The sequence below is a fragment of the Mercenaria mercenaria genome, chromosome 6 (genome assembly GCF_021730395.1).
Source record: "Mercenaria mercenaria strain notata chromosome 6, MADL_Memer_1, whole genome shotgun sequence".
In the NCBI taxonomy this organism is placed as follows: Eukaryota; Metazoa; Mollusca; class Bivalvia; order Venerida; family Veneridae; genus Mercenaria; species Mercenaria mercenaria.
This window is the reverse complement of record NC_069366.1, coordinates 3,838,783-3,865,050: the sequence shown is the minus strand read 5'-3', so window position 1 is coordinate 3,865,050 and position 26,268 is coordinate 3,838,783. Positions and strand designations below refer to the sequence as shown.

At 34.3% G+C, this 26,268-nt stretch overlaps 1 protein-coding gene across 2 annotated transcripts; it reads right to left on the bottom strand.

The window, feature by feature from the left end:
* Positions 1 to 8,498: 8,498 nt before the first annotated feature.
* On the bottom strand, positions 8,499 to 25,626 carry LOC123549827 (uncharacterized). 2 transcript variants are annotated; one of them, XM_053544975.1, is made up of 5 exons: positions 24,878 to 25,626; positions 17,291 to 17,842; positions 16,786 to 17,030; positions 15,481 to 15,656; positions 8,499 to 9,896 (listed from the first exon to the last, which is right to left on the bottom strand). In XM_053544975.1, the coding sequence occupies exons 1-4, from the start codon at positions 24,945 to 24,947 to the stop codon at positions 15,495 to 15,497; spliced, it is 1,029 nt and encodes a 342-aa protein (XP_053400950.1). In that variant the 5' UTR covers positions 24,948 to 25,626; the 3' UTR covers positions 8,499 to 9,896; positions 15,481 to 15,494. The 2 variants fall into 2 exon arrangements, with proteins under 2 accessions (XP_053400950.1, XP_053400949.1); XM_053544974.1 differs by lacking the exon at positions 24,878 to 25,626 and adding an exon at positions 18,870 to 19,110.
* Positions 25,627 to 26,268: the final 642 nt, after the last annotated feature.

The window sequence follows — 26,268 nt, the reverse complement described above, 5'->3', positions numbered from 1 at the left end:
CAATTCAAATTTTGGCTGAAAAATATTGAAAAATACGGCGTCCTTACGAGTTTAACTGGGGATAAATTAAAACTTGTCGCTTATCAATCAAGCAGAGCGGCAGTTAGTGATTTTATACAAAGATATTTAACGGAAAATGTTGATAAGGACTGGAACCATTTAAAAACAGAATTGTCTTCGAGGTTCGCTGAAATACACAATCCTCAGCATGCATTTTGTTTACTTAGAACAATCAAACAGGCTCCTGGTGAAAACGTTCAAATTTATGCCGAAAGACTTCTTACTTTGGCAGAAGAAGCTTTCGTAGGTCACAATGGTGATTTAAATCTAATAGAAAGACAAATGATTGATTTTTTTGTAGACCGTTTGGCACATGATTTTCTAAAAATGAAAGTTATGAGAGATAATCCACAAACTCTTCAGGCCGCTGTACGGTCCGCCATGAATGAACAAAATTTATTCTACGGCTAGGACGGAGTGTGGATTCGTCCTCACATAATTCCGTTCAAGAAAATGAACCTATGGAAGTAGATCATTTAAGACCACGCAGACCTTGCGCTTACTTTAAGAAACCAGGTCACCACATAAAACAGTGCCGACACAGGCCTCAATCTATTCACTCTGTTGAGTATGGACCTTCAAACGTTGATCCACGTATTCCACCTAGATTTAAAGATCAAGGTCAAAATAAAATCGAACTAGGCTATAATTCTCATAGATATCAAAACTCATCTAACTCTGATTGGAAATCTAAGATTACTTGCTGGAACTGTGGTAAATTAGGACACCTTGCCAGAGAATGTAGAAGTAATCCAAACCGTTACGCTAATCATCAATACCCTAATCATCAACGTACATACAGCAATCAGGGAAACTAACAACCTCCTATCACAATGAGAAAAACGTTTAAGATGTCTTGTAGATACCGGAGCTGAGGTTTCGCTTATATCATATAGAACATATGCGACGTAAGCCAAAACTTTTAAATAATAAGGCAAATCTTCAGTCTGTAAATGGACAATCTTTGGTCGTTAAGGGTAGTGTAAATTTAACATTTAAAATAGGTTCACTTAAACAGTTAAAAAGACCCATTTATTTTATGTGGTAAGCAACATAAACAGAAACGGTATATTGGGCCGAGATTTCTTATCGCAAAATGGTGTTAGATTATATTTCGATTTAAATTGTTTAAAAATAGATGATGAATATATTGCTTTAGAGGAGGACATACATGTAGCTTCCGTGGTTAGACTTCGCCAAACTACGGTCCTGAGACCTAATACTGTAAATTGTATAAAGGGAAGAGTAAGATATACTAATGGCTTAAAACATAACAGAGTTTATGACCTTATCGGGATGGACAACTCCTTTTTTAAAAAATGAGCCAGGCTTGCAAATTGTTGACTCTGTAATTAGATTACATGGCCGCAGGCAATTACCAGTGATGGTTATCAAAAAACACATAAAGCCATAAAGTTAAAAAAAGGTTTTCCGATTGCTAGGTTAGGTGATTTAAGCCTAAGGGACATCTCGTCCGTAAAATTAGATACTAGCTATCGATCCAGTGAAGAGGACATCTTTTCAAAAATTAATGTGTCCGAGGAACATTACGACTTGATACATAATTTACTTAAAAACAATAGAGATGTTTTCGCGAAGGATGACTCAGAACTTACATTGACTAACACTGTAACGATGAAAATTGACACCGGGTCACACCCACCAATAAGTCTCAGACCTTATCGCATTCCTATAAACCACCGTCAAGCGGCGGATGACGCAATAAAAAAAGTTAGATGCAAACATTATTCGTCTCTCACACAGTCCTTGGCGGTTCCCTGATGTTATTGTCTCCAAGAAGGACAGCAGCAAGAGGCTTTGCCTGGATTTTAGGTTATTGAATAGAATTAGTTGGCAGACTTCATATCCGCTTCCACGTATAGATGATAACAACAAGAAACAACTTATGTCGGATTCACAATTGAAAAAAATGGTATCCGCCCGGATCCGAAAAAAAAATAGAAGCAATCCGAAATTTACCACGCCCACAATGTGCGCGCGACATAAGAAGTTTATTAGGCATGGTCAATTTTTTTTGCCACATGATACATAATGGTAAACAATCATACACTGAAATTGTTGAGCCGCTTATCGATCTTACAAGAAAAAACGTCAAATTTAATGGTCAGTTGCTTGTCAGGAAAGTTTAGATAAATTAATGATAGCTTGTCCATTATTCCGCAGTTATCGTTCCCAGACTCAAGTCGGCCATATAGGTTATATTGTGACGCTAGCGATTCGGTAATTTCCGCCATACTCACACAAAAATACGATGATAAAGATTCAGGTCATTATGTTAACGAAAAACCAATTTATTTCATTTCACATAGACTCAGCAGGACACAAAGGAAATGACCGATAGTAGGAAAAGAAATGTACAGTATCTATTACGCGATTTCAAAACTTGATATATATATACGGACCACAAATCACTCATTTACCTATTTAACTCTCCCATGCAAAATAGAAAGATTCAAACATGGGCACTAAGTATTTCTAGTTATAACTGCAGTTGAGTATATACCTGGCCGACTTAATATCATAGCGGATTTTCTCAGTAGGCCGCCGGCGCTTAAAACCAACAATAAAATTAATTCTGATGTCGAAAGCGACCCTGTCTCTGATGTCAAAGATGTCACGTATAACTGTCAACCTAACAGCTCTAATTCAGCGGGCATACCGGTCAAAATAATTAACGCAATTAATTCACACCAGTTAGATCTTAATGACCTGACCGATAAACAGTTTGTCCCGCAACAAACACACATAGAGCCGGTTCCTTCCGTTTCGAATTTAGATTTGGTCATTGAACAAGATAAAGACAAAGCTATTCTAGAACTTAAAATGAGGTTAAGGCATGGAAAACCATATAAAAATGAAGGTAACAAGTATATTGAACTTGATCAAACACTATATTACGTCTCAAATGTCGACGAAGTGCCGAATTTTCGGTTTTACGTTCCCAGTCACCTTAAACATTTGGTTATTAAACAATACCATGATGATAACCGTCATCAGGGGTGTCAAAAGTTATTCGCAACAATTAAACAACACTATTTCTGGCCCAAAATATTCAAGGAATTGTATGATTATGTTTCTCAATGTGTTGTTTGTCAGACAAGAAATCTTATTACAATTAAAACTCCTAGTAAGGAAACAGGTATACCTCCGTTTCCATTTTCTATTGTTTCAATTGACGTTTGTGGGCCATATCCTCAAACTTTATCGGGAAATAGGTACATCATTTCTTTTGTAGATAATTACTCAGGTTACCCGGAGGCATTTCCTGCTCCTGACAAAAGTACTAATACCATCATGCATCTGTTTTTAGAGGAAATATACAGCAGATACAGCACTTGTTTAAGAATTGCAACTAATAATGGATCGGAGTTCACTAGCGGCGCAATGCGTGATGTGCTTCAGGAATTAAACATATAACATATAAAAACCACACCCTACCTCCCAACTTCTAACGGAATAAACGAAAGGTCTCATAGTACTATGAACGATATTCCCTCGAAAAAAGTACAAGATGATACACGTCAATGGGACCTTCACTTAAATATGACTCTCGCCGCCATGCGATTTACAGTATCTACTAATTCTAAACATTCCCCCTTTTTCCTGCTTTTTAACCGTGATCCTATATTACCGATTGATAATTTACTTAAACCTAGACTGAAATACCATGGTGAAGAGTATCATAAAATTATATTAGAGGAACAACATAGAGCCTTCTTAAATGTGCATCGTATACTGAAAAAGATAAAACACAAGCGTGTTTTAAAGGCTAATGAGAATATTAAAGAGGCGATCTTCCAAGTTTATGATCCTGTATATTATAAAAATTTCAACAGAAAAAGATAGTTAGATGGGAAATGGAAACCCTATTTCCGAATAATTGAGCAGAAAATTCCCTTAAACTTTATTATCAAAAACCAACTTGACAACTAGATGCACAAAGTTCATGCTAACCAAATTCGTCTGGCAAAAATGAATAAATGGCCGATTCCCGCGCCTCAGTCTGGAAAGCTGCTAAGAAAGGTTAATTATGCGGTTCCCCCGGCAAATTTAAGCAGCAGTGATTCCGACTCTGAGCCTACTTTGAACGATCCATTACCTCCAATAAATGTATTTATTATCGGCGGGTATACACCTTTAAAGGTGTTTTTCATAGTTCAGCGATTTTCTTTTTGATTGGTGTGTATTGTGTAAACAGTTTTGGCGGGTATTTTGCACGGAATTATGATTTGACAATCATTCGGGTGTCGCACATTACAGCCGTCGAGTTGCTAAATTTCCGAAAATATAATAAAATTATATTTTCGTTTTCCTAAACATCCGTAAATATTATTCCTATTTATTTATATTGGTTTAAACGTGCTCATAGTTTCGAAGATTATATTTGATTCATGATTCAGTCACGTCCGTTACCATTTCATATTCTAGACATTATCCATTTTATGCATAAACGTCATGTACTTATGTATTATATTTTCAGAAAATTCCTTAGAAGAACATACAAGCGAATTCGGAATACTTATTATAAAATGACCAGGATTATGAACTTTCTATATCGAAGTCATGCTGGATTAGTTATTCTTAATTTGTGCATTATTTTACAGATTATTTAATCTTATCGTTCTTTACATGCTAATTTTACTGTTTGCTTTCCAATTTTGAGAACGTATTGAACACTATTTTATAACTAAATTTGGATTCAAAATTAGGGAATCGTCGGACAGGCGCACTTACTTGCTGCAGTTCCAGAGCACGGGAGTAAGGAATCCTCTTAAAGGATATGGCATTTTTCGTATGTCGCACGTCCCCCTCCGAAAACGGAGTAGGGTTGCGTGCCCCGCTTTCTGCAGTCCGACTTTGGTTTCTAAAACATATTTCGGTTCAGATAATAACGACAGTTTAAGGATGAAATCAAAAATTGATAAATAATTAGATTCATTCAGAGTTTGGTTGCATTTAAGATTAAAAAGACTTGATTCAAGTGTTTTTTGGTATATGAATATTCATATTAATGCAATGATTGTATGTTCAGAATCTGAGATTGTTAGGGCTGGGTTAACAAATAAAGACGGCTCCCGGGCTACCTCAGGCCTAAATATATACAGTTGTTTGTTGTTTATATATAAAAGGTGTATGCTTGGAGGTTATAAATAATTTATGCTCGTTTGAATGAAGCGAATTAGAGCATAACTAATAGAATACGTCAGGTGCGCTTAGATTCTGGTGAAACGGACGATATTCCTTTAGCAGAATTACAAAAACAATTACGCAATAAAAACCATATTTCGGGTGACAATATTAAGTCCTCAGATGACGAGATGTCTATTGATAATAAATCAGATGTTTCTCTCCCTTCGGGCAGTCAATTACCTTCCGAACTGTAATCGCCCATCACGGAAACAGACGGGAACGTATTCGCAAATTATGATTCAGACTCTGACATCGCCCTTAGCTTACCCGACAGTGATAAAATGTAGCTCAATGCCATTACTGTCAACCCGACCAAACGTCGACGCACTAGTCGTAAACATAAAGTTAAACATACAGACTCACCTACCGCTAAGTCGGGTGAAAAACATGAAACTATCAGTCACATGCTTTTAAAGTGTCTTGCTACTGTGTTGTAAAAATGTAAAACTGGAATTACAATACGTTCGGAATTCTTATGCGTAAATACTTAATAGTTACTCTGACTACCTATCGTTACACGTTAGAAACAAAAGAAGCATTCTGGGATTAACAAAACGAATAAGAGGGTTATGATAGCGCTATTTCCCTCCCCGGAGTTGATGTTCATGAACATTCTTCAATTCAGCTATGAAACATTTTTATTTTGAAATCAGACCACAGTTTGTGGATTTTCAAATTCTGTATTCATAAGAAATACCTACCCAGATTAGTTCTTTTCGAGCGTTTGTTAGGTCAATTACATGCTTGTTACCTGTACAAACGCCCTGCGAAAGCACGCTCCGACAAAGTCAAATTACCATTTTGTCCAGAATCCAGTTTGTCTAAGAAGAAACTAGAATGTGTATGTAGGACACAGGGTGTGCCACTTTGGTAAATTTGTCACAAATAAGGGGCAATAATTCAAATGTTTGCTGTCTTAAGGGGGTATAGCCTCAACAAACATTGCATTTAAAGGATTCATTGTTCTAGGCCATATACATTTTAGCTCGACTATTCAAAGAATAGGTAGAGCTGTCGAACTCGCCGGTGCGTCGGCGTCCGCGTCCCAATTTGGTTAAGTTTTTGTATGTAAGCTGGTATCTCAGTAACCACTATTGGGAATGGATTGAAACTAGTAATTATAAAATGTGTCTTTCTAATAGGGATCTAAGTCTATGTAATAGGTCTTTTTGTTCATTAAATAAATCTCTTACAAAATATACTTAAATCTTTTCTATTGGTCCGGCAATGTTTGGTAGTTTAAACTTTAATCTTTAAAGATAATATATTTCCTGGTTTAACTGATCTTACATGTAAGTTAGAAGGGATCATATTACGGTAGTGTATAGCGGTGCGTATACGATAATTTTTAATAAAATTTCATCTTTTTAGGGTGGCAGGTCAAGGAATAAGTAATGCAATAGAATTGAAAGACCTCTATAACATTCAATATGATGTAAACATCAAAGCTAAATAACTCAAGTCCAACGATGATATATCACCAAACTAATTTGCTGGTTATTTCCAATGTTGTTTTACAAGTTTTACGAAAATCTGGTATGAGCAATTCATTTATGGTATTCTTAAAACAGGAGATCTGAATCAATCAATAATAAAGCATTTTAAGAGGTAGTCATTTATAATCGAGATACAACAGCGACCAGAAGGATTTAAGAGACTAAGAAACATGAAACTAATAATGTATCTGTTGGATGGAAACTTTCCGGGTTCATATCTGACTAATACAGCACCTTATAACTTGTATTTTGTAAGAGACTGAAAGGTGCATTTTGTTGAATCAAGTATCCAGAGACAGAGAGACAGTGAGACCTCTAGAGAACAGAGAGAAAAAGAGCCATGAAGACTGATGTATTATGACAATTATCTTACTAGCATTAAAGAAACACAAGCCTTTCTTTTTAGTGACAAACATTTAAGTAATTCTGAGGATAAAACTATTGTCGATGTCGAAGAAGGGCTGCAACAATGATCCATGTTGATAGGTTTTACAATTTAGGCTTGGGCAATCTAAATTCTGCGAAGATATTCAGACAGACCGTACAATCAATTCTTTGAAAAATTCAGTTGTACTTAAATTTCATTTAGAAGATAAAACACAAAAATTCCTAATTAAAGTAAATAGAGAAAGAAGGATCAAACCTGTTGTGTATGAGCCTTTCGGGCATTCAATAATGAAATTGATGGTTACATGCCTAAACGAAATGAGTTGAATGTTTTATGAAATATCCTGTGGTTAAATAGTAACAGTCAACATCCGAATACTCAAGTGCCGCCAAAATGTTTCCCATTACAAGAGTGTGTCATGGCCATCTAGGTATACTCATGTAAAGTGAACAGGACTGAAATATATTGCTATTACAAAAGAAGCGTTGAATTCTTCATCCAGCTGGCTTACGGAAGGTCGGTGGTTCTACCCAGGTGCCCGCTCGTTATGAAATAATGCACGGAGGGGCAACTGGGGTCTTCCTCCACCATTAAAGCTGGAAAGTTGCCATATGACCTATCATGTGTCGGTGCGACGTTAAATCCAACAACAAAACAAAAGAAAGCTATGTGACAAACAGTACAATTTATATAGTACAATTTACCGGACCACATACTTACAAAACAAGCAACTGCAGCGACGCAACAGGACAATGTCATAAATGCCGTTGCCAAATTAGATGAAGAACATTTTGATGCAACAGAGCATATGCCTATATATATTATGTGGATTCACAATGGAATAATTATTGATTGACTTTATTGCACTTCACATTTTTTCGCATGGTACATGCTAAATGAATGACGTTGCCATACGTGTTTAGAGAATGCTGGCCAATTTAAAGCCTTAGTTTGCATATACATATTTTTAGTTATCAAATATTTATTTGTAATGCTATAAGTCCCATTAAAAGATAACAAATATCACGTCTCCTAAATGTCTGTTTGTAACTGTAATCACACGGAACACTATTCTTCGGAAAACATATCAGAATACATGTATTTTGTCCTAAAAGTGTCAAATCTAGAAAACGCGTAATAATTAGTTAATACGGAGATAATTCAAATAATGTTATATATATATATATATATATATATATATATATATATATATATATATATATATATATATATATATAACTTTATCCACTTTCATTAGGTTTAACTAGTGATTAATTCGATAGTACAAACTGTAGAAAGAACGGTAGTCAAAAGTAAAGGGCAAAATTAAAGCAAGAACTGTGCAATATTTTATATTTATTCATTATGAACATCAAGTATTTACAAAGCAGATATTCATTAATGTCAATCATCTATAATTACCTTCTATGAAACTCATTAAAACAAGGTATATGATAACTACCTTTATGTTTTTTTAAAACTGGAAAAAAAACCTGAAAATCACATTTACGTATTCAAATAAGAAGGGAGGGCAATTACATATTTTACATAATCTATAGCCCATAAATTATCTTCCTGTTTAGGAAAAATAGATTCATTTAACGGCTGAAAAACAGGTGAAAGAATATACATGTATTTATGAAAACCTAACGCACACTTTTTGCTAATAACATATTATCAAATCACCACTTATATTCCTTATGCTTCAAGAGATCTTTTTAATAATTTAGTTGACTCCGATTTGAAACAAACTATAGAAAGTTGCATCTGCACAGTGCTTTAAAAGCAATTGGGTTCTATACTCCCTTAAACTAAATGACACTTAAAATGAAAAAGCACAAGCTTAAGTCAATCAAATTGGCGAAAATTCAAGTTTCGAGTTTCAGGTTTACTGAAAATCTTGAATATATAAAATGATGAAAATATCCTGACTACAGAACAATATGTAACAATAAAGTATGAATCTGGGTTACGGAATGGCAAGTGACAATATATAATATGACATACACGTGTATATAATCATTCTAAGCTAAGAAGTTCGAAGCACAAGCTTATTTGCAGTGAAAATATAAAAAGAACACAGGTAGCATACGCACACAGAGACATATGAGCATATATTTGAAGTAATCGTTCAAAGTACATGTATCATTAAACAAAAATAATTACTTCTTGAACTTGACTTCCTTGGTGATTCAAGGTGGTATAAAATCAAAGTAACTACGGACACCGTAGGAGTGCTGTGCGAGCGCCGTACGAACCCACGAGATACGGCCGGGCTCCTTGCGAGCTACGCACGGCTTGTCTGTGACGTCCGTACGGATATCTTACTATTGCATCCTCTAAAGATCGTACGGGGTCCGTTGGTACTGCAACCAGACACTGCGATTGTACAGAGACCGTAAAGATTCTAAGATTGGTGGACTCGTACGCTTTTTTTAAACCGTATGGACATCGTACGGTTTTGTGACCAAGGCATAAACTCCAAATAATTTGCTATTTACTACTGAAAATGCTTTATATACCAGAATCTATTGTAATGACATTACATGTCTTAGGCCTTTTTTGATAAACAAACTATTGTGTTCGCTGCGTTGCGATACACTATTGAGTTAAGATATCAGTTTTATCTGCCTCCGGTCTTCTGTTTGCAAAAACGTGTCTCTTCAAGGGAAGGACTTTTGACTTGATCCAAAACGCTTTCTTGTCGTTGTAGCTTGTTAAGGAACCCATACAACAAGTGCCTGAAATAAACATAAGTTCCGCTTAAGTAACACTGTGAATTATTTTTTTACCTTTATTGCAGTTGCTATCACCATAATAATGAGACAGGGTGAGCATGATTGTTTGGTTAACATAGGCCATACTTCTCAGAGTACCAGCGAATATGATTCTTTTAATACATCTGTCATAAAGAGCTAACATATGCTTAATGAAAATGGAAATTATATATGTATACCGAAAATAATCTGTGAAACAGTTGCGAAAGGAAAACGAAACCAGGAAACAATGGTGGTTGAAGTCGTTTATGAATATGAGTAACTGCAATGTGCACAATAAATGAGTACAAAATAATTCGGTTGATTTATATCCCCTACTAGGAACGACTCTCCATTTCATTGAAACATGCTTCTCTTGCCAGCATTTCGGTTCGCTGGATTCCCTAGCGGAGATAAGGAAAATAAACAAATTTCTAACTTACACTCGCGTCTGTTAATTTTCATAGGTTATTAAATTCCCTTACTTTATAAATTCCATATTGTTTTAAAAGCCTCTGAAGAGGTAAAGTGTCAATAATTGGAAATCAAATATATGTACCTTTTTGTCTTCAGGTTTTAAGCTTAAGATTAATTCATGCCTCCTTGTTTGTCATTTTGCTACATGTATATGTTGAAATTAAGCAAAATCTATTAAACACCTGGTATGACTTTTTCTAAGCTGCTGTGTTTCGACTTCAATGTACCCCTATAATATTTTCAAACCGGAGAAAGACCTTTCATAGCCATTTTCATGTGTTATCCTATAATTTTCTGATGTAAACCTACCATAGCATACTAGTAGAGTGCCAATTTTGAAAGATCTAGACAGGCTGGACAAAAGTACCAAATTTTGTAAAACGGTAGCTTGGGGCAATATAAGACTTTTGGCTGTAAGGGCCAAGGTCACAGCTCTTTGGAATTCTATTTTTAGAACATTCAAAATGGCCGCCATTAAAACAAATAGCTATTTTAGTAAAAGTTAGTTATTATCTTATTCATGATACATGTTTATGTGTAAACTGATTCATACTTACTCTTAGGGTCAAGTGATGCATTTGCATAAAGTTAGGTCATGCTACATAACAGTCTGTCTGTACATTCGTCCGTACGTACGTTAAAAATGTCATCTTTTTTAAAACCATGCGCTTTTACGTACATACATCATAAGCCCTGTAATGTGCTGCCTGATCTCGATTGGTCTAGAGGTGATAAATATGTGTAAAGACTAATTTTTGTAGAAGATATGTTCCATTTTTGTTTCGTTCGTCCGTCTGTCTATCTGTCTGTCTGTCTATCGCAAAGTCGTGTCCGCTCTGTATTTTTAGTCATAACGAGACCACGGTAGCTTGGGACAATATAAGACTTTTGGCTGTAAGGGCCAAGGTCACAACATTAGCTTGAAACAATATAAGACTTCTGACTGTAAGGGCCAAGGTCACAGCTCTTTGGAATTCTATTTTTAGAACATTAAAAATGGCCGCCAATAAAACAAATAGCTATTTTAGAAAAATATAAGTTTTGTCTTATTCTTGATACATATCTATGTGTAAACTGATTCATACTTACTCTTAGGGTAAAGTGATGCATTTGCATAAAGTTAGGTCATGCTACATAACAGTCTGTCTGTACATTCGTCCGTACGTACGTTAAAATGTCTTCTTTTTTAAAACCATACGCTTTTACGTGCTTACATAATAAGCCCTGTAATGTGCTGCTTGATCTCGATCTAGAGGTGACAAATATGTGTAACCGACTAAAGGTTTGTAAAAAATATGTTCCATTTTGTTTCGTTCGCCGTCCGTCTGTCTGTCTGTCTATCGCAAAATCGTGTCCGCTCTGTATTTGTAGTCATAATGAAACCGCATGTGGAACGCAACATCAGTTTAATATTACTGTTGTACAGTGTAGATCAAATGATATAAAGGCAGCATTTCTTGTCCGCTAGTGCCTCAGATAACATGCAGATGGCAATTCCATTCATCCTTCTATTGAAATAAAGTATATTGGGAGAAATGGTTCATTTTCATTTATGGTTCTTTTGCATCATATACATGTATCAAATAATAAGCTTTGTTCTTTTGTTTTTTTTTTTTGGTAGTTTTAGCATCGCATTAACACAACTCTAGGTCATACGGTGACTAAATAAGCTTTGTGATTAGCTTTGTAATTCCCATAATAGAACTCATATTACATATATTTATATAAAATCTCTATATTCAAATAGTTTTACTTTGATATAGCTAAGTATCAATATGGTCATATCTATATACATGTATCTTGAAAAGCTTTATAATTGTAATGGAAAGTTAAAACTTTTATTTAATGATTATGTTTTTATTTACTGGGTTCTTGTTATAATTTATCATTTAGAGGTGTTTGCATGGTTTATATGCACCCTTTCTTCATCTTTTGCATGAACAAATAGTTGCCTCAAACAAATTAAACATTACTTGCAACTAAAAGCTTTGACCACACAGGACATTTTTCCTGTTCAAATTATCAAACCGACATCTTCTGGTGTGATACTATTCATGTTTATCCTGGTCACATATCATGCCAGAGCCTTCTGGTACTGGAACATTTTTGTTGGGATGAGTCACTCGTCAATAAACTATAGGTAAGGGAAGCGGTTGTCTAGAGGTTAAGGTATTGGCCGCTCAGCCCAGAGTTTGATACCGACTTGGATCATAACTAAGCCTTCTCAAATGACACCAGTACTCGGTTTTCCAGGATTCGAGTGTGGCTTCTAGCTTTCATCACAATTGAGCTTAAAAAAATTAGTATAAACTAAAAAGCTATAGTTATTCATATAGACAAGAGAGGAATAGATGTATGCACATGCATTTTTTTAACATAATGATTTATTTCTATTTTAAAAAGCCTCTTCTTTTATATAGACATTTCTTTCGGTATGATGATTAAAAGCCAAAAGGAGATATAGAAAGATATAGAATGCTGACATTTATCACTAAAAGCTCCCAAGTAATTATGCTATTACTCTACAATTTATATCCACAGAAGTATATGCACCTTTATGACATACTCCTTATGAATATATAAATGGAAATACTATGCAACAAAATTGTAAAGCATAATGACACAGTCAAAGCCTTGATTGCAGCATATATGTCTTGCCTTTTAAATACTTAGAAATGTCCCACTTAGATTAATGACCTCAATTCATTTTTAAAAGATTGAAAACAGCATGCAGAATTTACACCAGCAATAAAAGAAATGGAATAAACTAGTTTCCCTTTATCTTCAATGTTAATTTAATATGTTTGCATCACACTGGCTTAAAATGGCATTGTTCGGGCAGTTAGGTAATTTATTTCAGATATACTTAAATTAATGATTGATCTATGCATAAGTCATTTATAAGCATAGCATTCTTTCTCAACATGTAAAATACAATGTAATATACAATTATCACCATTATATTGATAAATAAAGCAATTTGCAGTTAGTAATGTTATGAAATTACCTTACACCTAACTCTCTAACCTTCAAATAACCCCTAGAATGCAACAGCCCCGTTGACACATAGATAAAAGATAAGAATGACAATCTCACCATTAAAAACTTTGCCATCTACACAGTTGTTTTAGATAATATAGGTACATGTAGTAATTGGTGCTCTCTATATAAGACATTAAGAAATAGGTACATGTATCAAACATGATTTGAATAGACATTAAGAAAATGTTCCCCTCAACCATCTTTAACAGTTGTTCAGTATGCCTAAAGTACTTTTCAATATGATATTTTGTCACGTCTGTTTAGGTGAACTTCACTGTGTTAAAATTCCATAATGTTAAAACCCGATACAGCAACTCTCAAAAAAAGAGAATATGCATGGTAATTACATGGTTGGAAAAGCACTTCTTTCAGTACTGCACATGTATTTATCATTTTGCATAAAAGGGAGGTTATAAAAAGGAACGGACTCAGTAATACTTTATGAATCATACTTTAAATACCTTTGAAAAATATGTTATTAATAAAGTATCAAAAATAAGATTTAACAAGTTACTAACATATTTTATGTTTATAACAGCACATGCGGCAGTCACATAATAAACAAAGCCATTATGGCCCTATAAACAGTTAAAACAAATCGTTTTTATACATTTCGTTTTCATTTTTAACAGGGTATTTCAGGAACAGTCACTTGGATATTCCAAACGTCAATAGACATTTAACAATTTATAGAATAAATAATGTCAAAAATCTTAAAAAACACTCAGATTTAGCCAAAAAAGCTGTTCTGAAATATATGAATTTTGCGACGGACGGGCGGACAGACGGACGGAACAAATAAAAACATGCTTCACCCAAAAATAGACAGACAGACAGATTTTTTTTTCAGCTGCACCAATACATAATTAAAGTCAAGCTGCACATTACGGGGCTCATCTTATAGTTATAATCACAAGTATGCTGTTTATAAACAGCATTTTTGACATACAGACGGACGGATTTACAAACAGACGGACGTGAAAATTGACATCACTTCCTGTCAATGTATCACTTGACTCTTAGAGTATGTATGAATCAGTTTACGCATAAATATGTACCAAGAATAAGATAAAAACTAACTTTTGCTAAAATAGCTATTTGTTTTAATGGCGGCCATTTTGAATGTTCTAAAAATAGAATTCCAAAGAGCTGTGACCTTGGCCCTTACAGCCAAAAGTCTTGTGTTGGTCCAAACTACCTGTGTGCAAAATTTGGTACTTTTGTCCGGTTTGTCTAGATTTTTCAAATTTTATGAAGAATTGGAACTAAGCTATACGTAGGACATGTTCGCAAAATCATATTAATTGAGCGCACTAGACGTTAAAGTAAGACATAAGTACAGATTAACATTTTGTAGCATAAAATGCTGCTGCTGACATTTTCTTCGGTGAAAATATCTTTTTTGATATAATACGCACAGACTTACAGGGGTATACAGGTGGAATAGAAGACAAAAGAATAAGAGCTTCTAATTATGATAGTAAAGATATTTCGCACATTTTAATGGCATAAAAAGATTGTCAAATTCTATTCTAAACCTATTATTACAGATTAGAATATAATCACTTCTGGTATATTTATCTTTGACATCTTCATATTTAAACTGTCACATATGCCATATATCATTATTTCTATTAGTTAGATCGCAGAAGGTTGATTCCAGTAATACTTACTGGAAAGCAGCCTTTAAATCTGAATTCAAAAGAATTTATATAAAAATATATAGTGACATACAAAAATCCGACATAAAAAATAATTATTGTTTCAGACGACAATTTAGACATGAATATAACGGTCAGTGAAATGAAACGAGATAAACTCATAACGTTTTTAGAAAGCAACCAATTAGATCGTACCAAAATAATGAAAATGTTCCTATCGACCATTCTGTTAATTTAGTTCATCATTAAGGATTTATGTATATCAGAAATGCTTACTATATTATAGTGCTCATTTGATAGATTGGTGACATGAGGTATCTCTGGCTCAAGGACAGGACTTTGTCTACTTAGTTCGTTATTACTGATTTATGTATAGTAGAAACGCTTACTAGATTATGTTTGTTCACCATTGCCATTTTGGTTGATGGATCAACGGAAGTGCCTCTTGCTCAATGTCATGTCTTTCTATACAAGGAACAGGTAGGTTGGGTCGTCCACCTGCAGGCATGTCCAGAATTTCTTCGTTCACATTCGTGCTGGCGTTTGCATCAAGATCCAATTGTTCCTGTAACAAAATTTCGCATCTGTCTCTAAATTTGAATATCATGCAACAAAAACTGTTAAAAAAAAAGCAATTATATTTCAATGCTTGCAAAAATATTCAAATCACTTCTAATAAAAATTGTTTTTATATAATAAAAACGAGCACCAAAGAAACGCGCCAAGGCTCAGGGCCATATGTAAATATCTTGAGAAGTTATTGAGCAGGAGTTACTTTTGCAAACGGATGGACGACCAGCAACATGATATAATATTTCCAGCAAAACAAGTAACATGACAGTGGTTATGAACTTGACTAAGAAATTCCCAAATCAAAAGGGGCCATCGGTGAATGTTCTTTTAGTAATAATGGTCATTTTGATTTTGCTCTTTGACTCATTTATCTCAAAATCATAACAGGTCATCTACTGAAACATGAGCAGTGTACGTGCCAACTTTGAGGATCTTAGGCCGCGGTTTTCTTAAGGTGCGAAAACGATAGTTGTCCTACCGGTCGCTATGACCCTGCGTTTTGATCCATTGCTTAAAAAGTACCTGCTACAGGTGTCATTCACTGACCATGGTTAATACCATATCAAGTTCAAAGGTTAAAGCATTCTTACGCTATTGTGCAGAAACATAATTACTAACAGACTGACGGACAACCCGTTCCCACAGGCGTGTAAAATCTCAGCTTAAATGTATATCAAAAATACTACTTAACTGTTACTCTATGTTCTTATTTAGTGTTTGGTTTTTATTGTAATCAAGTCTTTGTAATTTCTGTGATAGTCCTTTGTATAAAATCAGTTCTAATGACTTAAATCTGTAGCAGATTTGAGATGGAAAAAAAACCTGAACAAAACGTGAAACTGACAACATCAAATGGAAAGACGTCTCTGTTTGTATTACGAGTTTCTTGCTGGATAATGTCTATTATAATCATCCGGTTATTACATAGAAATGCAATGAAACATGCAGTCGGATAAAATTTCTTTGAATCAATCAAACATTGGATAAAGAAATGTTAATGATATGCAATAATTCATTGTTAATAGGCGTGAAAAAATCCTGTATATTTCATTTAAAACGCTGACACATATGTTTTGATTTTTGCTATCTATTGTTTACACATGAATAGGTTTGTTACATACTTTGGTAAACTGGTTCTCATTCCGATCATTTCGTTCCTGTTCTTGTCCGTCTTCACCACGTTCTGCAACTGGAGTGTTATCTTTCCGGAAACATGTTCTGCAAAGTCTCTGCAAATTTCTTTTCACACGCTTAGGCAGGCAGTTATATGTGATCATTAAAACGATGATGATGCTGTTTATAGTTGAATGGACATTTATATGAGAGTAGAGACGGTCCATTATGGAGTCAATGTCCGGTACAATATCTACAAATATATTTCAGGTTTGCAAGTGTAAGTTATTTTACGGAAACATTAAAAAAACATATTAATTCTACATATACTAGACACCATGAAAACACAAAATGTTTCATTCTGCTTGATTTTGATTATTAGAATTTCAATCATTTGGTGAACAGTCTTTTACTAATTAAATGTATAAAATTAAATCTTAACTATTTCTAAACTAGCCATATAAGTATGGCAAGAAATTAAAACGATAACAGGAATATTAAAACTAAAATTACCCCGACAAGTTTGAATTAGGATGGACTTTGCAGTACAGTTAATGCTACCAGTGTTGTCCTCTAATATCACAAAATGGTAACTATCAGTTGCAAGATCTGTCCAAACATGTTTTGATGTCGGTTCTCCAGAGAAAATAATGCATGTGTTTTTCTTTCTAAGCGCTTTAGCTGCTCCCTGTCTATAAGCTATTACAGATTTGTTATTAACTACTAAGAACACTTCCTCTGCCATTTTAGGGTTTTCGTTTTTGAGAATAGCGTCGCTGATTTTTTGTGTTGGAATGACATGTGTTCCAGAGTGCCCAGGATCATGCTGTACCAGTTGATAGATCCAACTTTGGTCTGTGTTTTCCTTTCTAAAATGCATTTTTGTGTTTACTTTTGCGCCAACTGTGACCAACGATACCTCTGTACGTTCAGGAAAATCAAGAATCAGTGTTGTTATTAAGCGCCTTTGCTGATAGAAGGATGTGTCACGCCCGCTACCCGTATGCCATATAAAAATAGCATTGAATGGCACGCATGTCGGTTGATTATCGGCTGGCTGACCCTCTGAAATATATCAAATGCGTAGAAGTTTGAATATGGTAAAGTTTTCAAAGGTTTCTTACTATTACCGTTCTATTTTTGGATGTGAATACTTGTAAACAATGACAATTGAGGGTTTCTGTTTTCAAAGATCGAATTGGTTGTTCTTCAGTTGTAGACCTGACCGGTCGTTTATATGAGTAAAGTATACATTAGGCCTATGTTCAACGTTGTTGATTGTTGATTGTTCCAAGTAAATGGAAAAATATATGTTCTTTATTAAAATTTCCAAATATGAAAGACGCAATTTAAAGATCTAATAGCATACACATGGGTTGATATAAAACTCCTTTGGCCTAACGGTCTAAATATCATATTATAATTCTAACATATGGTGTATTATATCTATCTTATTTAATCCTACAAAACGGTTTGATACATGTAGGTTTCTATCTAAAACACTCATTATTCAAGGTAAGCAACCTGTTTTCAATGATTTGTAAGTTATTAATTTTCATACTTAGCTATTCCTGATCAAATCTATTTTACTTTGGTAAATATGTGAAATAACTATGTTTATAGAAGAACATTTACAATTAAATGTCATGTATAACGGTCATTTGTTAAAAACCTCCTAATTGATATCAATTATACATATAAGTAGTGCTTACTTACAGCTTTGTTCCAGGATAATATTTGTTATTAGTTATTTTCCAACAAAAAAAAACCATAACAATAATTAAAGCAAACACCTGTTAAATGTAACAAAAAGTTAAATTAGGTTGAAAGAAAACAATAGGTAACAGGCTTAAAATGATATCTGATACCTGCCATTTCAACTGTGTATTGTAGCGCACAAACTAAAAAGAGCATGAAATATTTCATCATTTAAAACTGTTATTGTGACCTCTTAACAAGATATGTTGGAAATAGCCAAAATACAATTATAATATTGATGCAGATAAGTTTACTAAAAAGTTAAATGAAATGGCATCCCTAAAAAGGCAAGTTAAATTTACATGTAAATAAAAAATCAGAGATTAAAGAGTACCTGTGTCATTTAAAGTTGGAGTCACGATCGTCAGAAAAAGAAACATTATAAGCCAATTCATCGCTGACACCAAAAATTTTTTCCACATTTATACAAACTCTTGAAAGTGCATATTCGTTTTGTATAATATTCATTGATCAATTCAGGCACAACATATACAATCTCTATCAGTAGAGGTAATTTCATATCCGGGTATATCTGCCATATTGAAGTGATCATGTGATGTACACACTGGATCTATAAATAAAATACAGTAAGAATTTCTAATTTTAGACCGAATCGTGTTTTATTTACTTTTTAAATGGGGATTGTAGGGGGTATATTTGGGGAGAAAATAGTTTAAGCTTATAGAAAAGTACAAACTCATTCTTTGAATTTAGGGTAGGGTGGAATCGTCTGTGGTATGGGAAGACGTAGATGGGGTTGGTGTGCAAGAGGACATGAAGAAAGAATACGTTGTAAAAGAAAGTGATATGTGTCTGAATAACAAAATATCTTTAGAAGATAGAGGAGGAAGTATCCCTAGGGGCATTGACCTTTGGAATTCCTTAACCAAAGTTGCATTACCCTCCCCTATGTGAGATTTATTGACATTAGTAGCTTCAGTTTAGAAACGTACTGTTAAACACACCGCGCGTGTCTTAACATAAATTGTAAATGAAACACTTATTTTTGATATGCATTAAACGTGTATAATCAATTTGATTACGCTACCTCGCTCTTGTCTTGACTAGGGTCGCCAATGATGGAGAAATAATAGTTTGAATCATTAATATAAAACTAAAATTAAGCCAATAATCCTTAATGATATCAAACAACTTGTGTATTCTTATAACCTTGATACAATGCGTTTCAAATAGAAAAAGTGAAAACTCCACAGATCGTTCAACACGACAAAAACCAAAATGTTGCAGGCTCGGTTTAATTGAGCCTGTGCATGGACGGTAGTGGAAATGGATGCTACCGTCCACGCCCTCTAGCCCCGGGTTGAGCAGAATTCAACATTTACATATGCAAGTACAAAAAATAAATTAGAGACATCCGTAGATGTGTTCATACGGTGATGCACATGGAACTTTCAATGATACACTAGTGCGAAATCCCATGAAAAGCAGCGTATGGTCCCCATATAAAATGATGGGCTTGCCCTAATCGAGATAACATGGGTAGAACTAAACAAACTGGAATTTAGAAAGGGGATCTAAGGTTATGGAGCCTATATATGATAGGAACTGCCAATAGACCAAATTTAAAAAGCAGCCACCATATCCAATGGGTGATTATACAATACCCAAAGTTATTATATGCGGAAATATTGGAACCACCAAACGTGTTTAAACTAATTTTCCTGAACCACTCCGCTTCGGATCTAAGTTTCTGGATCGGAGACACCTGCAAATATGAAAATGCAATTCCCAGTAAAATTATGGCTGAATTACTTCCTGACGCTTCAAATTTAAAGTTTTCAGCCTGAATTATAATACCCGGATTTAGTTATAGATGTAAATATTCAGTCAGTTGGTATTGTAAAAAAAATCAGAATATTGTTATCAACTGGCTGGTCATATTAAAACTGGTAACTTTAAAACTTTAAAATTATTAATGATAAAAAGTTCAGAATAAGAATTTTGATACATGTCTCTCTAAAATATAACTCAAACAATTGACGATTATGTTCGCAGATGGTTTTGGACAGGAAATGCAGAACCTAACATGTTACTAAATGGAAAAAAAATATTTAGGATAATACAAACTTGCATTAAATTCTCTGGTTCGAACTTTCCCTATTTATCGTACTGAATCCAAGTTCTCTTCGAAAATTAAAGGAAAATATTAGTTCTATACAGACTTTGGTTATAGCTTATAACAATACCATTGTAACATTACACATTTTCTACACAATATATTACAAAATGATTACAAAATAAAACGTCATAGCCACAAGATTGGGCACATATTTTGAAAGATTACGCAGATCAAAGCATAATGTATCAAAGTCAGAACTGATGACAACCAATTAAAGCTCTATACTCATTATTGGATCCACAAATAACAAAAAAAATAATAACAAAAAAATATAAAGACTTAATACACTGCTGATTTTATGTTATGTGTCTCTTCTTTTGACATCATATTTAACTGTAATAAAAAACCACTTGCAGGTATAGTGCTCTAAGGTATTGAGCACTTGTAAAGTTTATTTAATAGTTTTTAAATAGCATTCCAAGAATTCTTGGGACAAATTTACAACACAATCTCATACAAGAAATACTGGTAGCATTAATTAAGAAAGCATTTTCAAGAGAAAATACTTATTATAGGACATGTATCATACAGCTTGTGGAGTTGCGATCAGGTATGTGAAACGTTGTGGTTTCTCTTGGGTAGCATTTGCCAATTATGCAATATAACAAAAAGAGGACCTCAGTGCTGATTTAACTTTGTAATGTAATGAACGCGTTTCCATTATTGTTCTGTCTACTGAGACTCAGTTTGAAATAAGTAATTATTTAGTATGTAGTGTACCAAAAATGATTCAAAGCGAGGGAGAACTATGCTTACTGTCCCACCCAGTCAAATTGTTACTTTGAGAAACTGGATCAGTAACGTATGTCCTGTGATAAAACTGGGAGATTTTGGACAAGAAAATTGATATTTCTGTTATTTAGAAATTAATATCAATGATGACAGCAAATTTTTTTTTCAATTATTTCTGAAACTTTTGCGAAAATTGACGGCAAACAATGCCATGGTTGAGGAAAAATCATTATTAAAGTACGTTCTCTGAAAAAAATATTACTCTTTTCATGATATCTCTGATACATTCCTATAACATTTTTTCTGCCATGTACAAAATGTAGCATGAATCAGAATGAAAATAAATACCATATTTTACTGGTTTGCCCTTTTATATGGCCTAGTATTCATAAATTCATATATTTTATGAGTTCAGCTCAAACAACTAAGCTTGTCAGCTTAGGAAAATATATCGTTAATATAGGTACAGTTGACTGACTGTTCAATCCACTCAAATCGTACATGACTCTTACTTTTCTTTGATGTGTGTATGTACAGCTACATTGTAATTTGCAATGAACGTGTATATGTTTTTTGCCAAATAAACTTTGAAAAAAAAGTACTTTTACAGCAATCAGTCACAAGTTTCAATCTATCTAATCTGATATAACATTCAATAAAACCCAATAAACATGCACGAATGTGTGATTTCCTCTGGCTAGCACACATCGTCCTTATGATTATTAAATCTTGCATCTTTTAGGCTATTTTTTTCTGGTCTTTTTTACCTTATACTATTTCTGCTTTACTGGAACACAACAAGTAAATAAAACTGCTTGTATTACTTTGAAATGTTACATTTGATTTTACCAAAGTAAGCATATCCTTTGACGAGCTAACATGTTAAGATAAAAAAAAAAATCAGAAAAGAATAGAAAGCAAAAATACATTTAAAACAAATGAGTCAAGTCAGAATAAGGTTTGTTTGACATACGGTAGAAAGTGGTTCGAGGTCTTAAACGATCAAAAATGAATGTATTTATAGCTGAAGTATATAAACTGCTACCTATTACATTTTTGGATTTGAAAAATCGAAACACTAGACAACTTACAGAAACTGGCCGACCGACCTTAACACCTGATACAATAGTTTCACGAATGACGTGAAAATGTAATCATATGAAAATGTATGGTGTTCATGTGTGGAAGTTGTTCACACATGTAAGACAAACAAATGTTATTTGCATTTCATGCTTTAACTAGTTTATTTTATCCGTTTTATTTCTTTATGTATCAAGTGATATATAAGGGATCTTTTATATACTCTAATGTTCAACACTGATAAGCGTGTAATAAAGAGTAATCAGCATCTCAAAAAACTGGATCAAATTTTACTTCCCAGGTATTTAAGTAGTTCCTTCAATATAGCATATATCAAAACTTCCCACTGTTAAATAAATTCAACAGAAATATAAATGCATTAGTGTCCTTTTTGCCTATTAATTTAATTTACTGTATTTAGATAAGTTAAAAATTAAAAGGACAAGAATTCGTAAAGGAGAATGTTATGTTATATTTTACAATCTTTCAAATCCTTACCAAAGCTGACTGAAGCTACTGAAAATCTTTAAACACATCCACAGGGGTCACTGTTTAAATTCTTTTTTGGAGAAAATGGTCTATATTACAATTGTAATATAGAATATATAGGTAATGTTTCCTCAAAGACTCTTCCTTTTTACTGGGTTTTAAGACACACCGACACAATCTGAGGTCAAATGGTAACTTTCCAGCTTTTGGTGGTGATGAAAGACCCCAGGTGCACCTTCGTGTAGTATGACATCTTGGTAGAACCATCGACCTTCGCATGAAGAATTTTACTCTACAATTTGGTTTTACTTTGCATAGACACAGTACAGGTAGGTTATACGGTGCCAGACAGGACTAAATAGTGTGGTTTCACATCCCGTTTACATCGAAATAGAAATATGAGGTATCACAAAAATACAACAAATCCAACTGTTCAGTCTCTATTAATCCCCACTTACGATCATGCAACAGCAAAACAGTGGTTACATTTCTTTTTACACACAAATTCTCTGATAACCACATAGGACTAAAGATTGTTTCGAACCCACAACGTTGAGGATCAAGTGCAACTGTGAAAATACATACAAATAACAATATGATATCCCCATGAAGAAAAATTCTAAGGATTGTGGTCAATGAATAATCCAGGCTTTCACATGATGACACTTACTCTCTGAAACAGCCAGTTGCTTTCTGTTGAACCGAGACTTGTAATCATTTGTACTAGCTCTCAAAAACTAAGGCTTTTTTTGAAAAAGTTCTTTTTTAAAATTAAGAACAGATATATACATGTAATTGCGTTTGCAGACAAAAACGTTTTACAATAAGTGGTTTCTGTTTTCTATAAGAAGGTTATATATTACCCCAGTGATTTTAGATTTGCCAATTTTTTCTGTTGTGTATATTTCTATTTCAGTGTGAGTAATACTTTTTTCTTTTTATTCTTGTTTAACTGTCATATGATTTGCCAAAACATGCATAAAATTTAGAAACAGGAAATAGCTGCAAGTGCAAATTTTCCAAAGGATCGGATCAATAAGCAGGCTCGGAATTACGAGAAAGAGGCATAAGTGTTTCATCCCAATATATAAAATCGCATTTAAACATATTTAGAAATATCAATCAAAGAAGGTTGTTTTCTAAGGTAAATAATTCATTAATATTTTTAAAAAAGTATCGGCAGTTCAGCAAAACGGCGTTTGGGCAATATCAAAGAAAGAGTGATTGCCAGGACAGGTTATCTGATACGTGATAAGTTGTTGGAATGGTGTCTAGCTGATCCCTCTGTTTATAATGCTATTCACAATAACCCTTAACTTCATGTGCCGCGTAGAAGCATCAGTTAGTTGGTCGTGAAGACAATGTTTGATCAGCAGTGTCTTATCTGAGGTTAGTCCAAACAATTGTACTCAAGAGATGAATATCGTTATATATTTTTGACTGGTCTATATCCCCCTCCGAGACCTCAAGGTAGACAACATGAAATATCAAAATGTAAAATCGGTCTACCCGAGGTCTCATTATTTCAACTAATTTAAGGTATGACAGTAAAAAAGTATCAGTGTGTCTGATTGTCTAAACAATAGCCTACTATACCAAGGGAGCCTCCGTGGCCGAGTGGGTAAGGTCACTGACCTTGATTTACCTGCCCCTCACTGATGTGGGTTCAAGCCTCACGTGGGGCGTAGAATTCTTCATGTGAGGAAGCCAGTCTGCTGGCTTATGGAAAATCGGTGGTTCTACCAGGTGCCCACCGGTGATGAAATAATGCCCAGAGGGGTGGTGCACCTGGGTTTTTTCTACCATCAAAAGCGAAAGTTGCAGTATGACCCAAGATTGTGTCGGCTTGACGTAAAACTCAACAAAAACAATGTACAAGTGATAGAAAAATAACGAGGTACCTTTGTCATTTGTAGTTACTGGTGCGAACATCAGAAGAAGAAGCATTCTTATCCTCCAAGTCGACGCCATTTTAATTAAATCTGTTTTCGCTTTGACAAAGACGAAGTTTCTGGAAAGTTGGATCCCAATCTAGGTCCGTATGATATAGAGATGAAATTAATAATTGTTCAATTTAGCTGCATGTCATACATATCATATGCCACAATTTCATTAAGAATTTAGAATAGATCCAGGTATAAAACGTGTATTTCACCTATGAAAAATTGCAAGTCACGTGTTGTCGGAAAGTATTGATCTGGGCTCATCAATGGCGTAGCGCCCATTACGCACAGTGCGTAAGGAAAATATTCACGGTATGTTTCTTGCCAAAACAAGAGCTTATAAATTACAGCATTTTTAATGCAAGCAGGCGAGTATGATACCTCCGACAGTAACTAATTCCACTGAATTAGGAGTTCATTCCGCATCGCATATATGCTTAAACATAATATATGTGCAAGTAATCTATAAAGGCAAATGTCGTTAGCAGAAAGTATTCTTTTTAAAAAAATATATAAGAAAAAAAAACAAGAAAAAAAAAATATATATATATAAACTGTCGTGGGAAAAGCTGGGTGTTGTCGCGCCCATCACCGCCTGAAGTGACCTTTGGAGAGGTCGAAATAGTTTATGTCAATTTTAATATTTCTCATAATCTTACTCGAACTGGTACTTTCAGCGGTTAAAATTTTCGAAATATTGACCTTTTAAATGTCCCTTAGAATTATATGCCACAAAATGCGTCAGAATGCATCATTTTTATCGAAGTCTCAAAAATTTCCCGGAGAGCCTTTTAGCGGTTAAAAGTTTCAAAATATTGACCTTTTAAATGTCCGACGATCCTTAATATTATGTCAGAATGCACAATTTTTTATCTAAGTTTCCAAATTTCCCGCGGGGTGAGGGGTTTCTTTTAGCGGTTAAAATGTTCGAAAATATTGACCTTTTAAGTGTCCGAAGTCCCCTTGAATTATATGGCACAAAATGCGTTAGAATGTACAATATTTTATCTAAGTCAACAAAATTTCGCGGGGAGGCCCCCCGGACCCCCACCTTCCCCACACGACACTTCGTGCCTCGTTGTGCGTATCATTTTTGAAGCTCTGGCTACGCATATGTTCATTAATTCGCCAATAGCCTTCGTTATTTTACGCGATATTTGTGTGTACCGTGTCTTTCCCTATAGGGTAATACCATTGATGATATTTTCCGTAAGTGTTGACCTCGCACATATTAATCTTCGCCAATATCTTCGGGTGTTTTCGCAATTTTATACGATACCTGTATCCTGAATATATCTACATTTATTAAAATAACCTATAACTTTTGTCAGTGGCACAATGGGGTAACG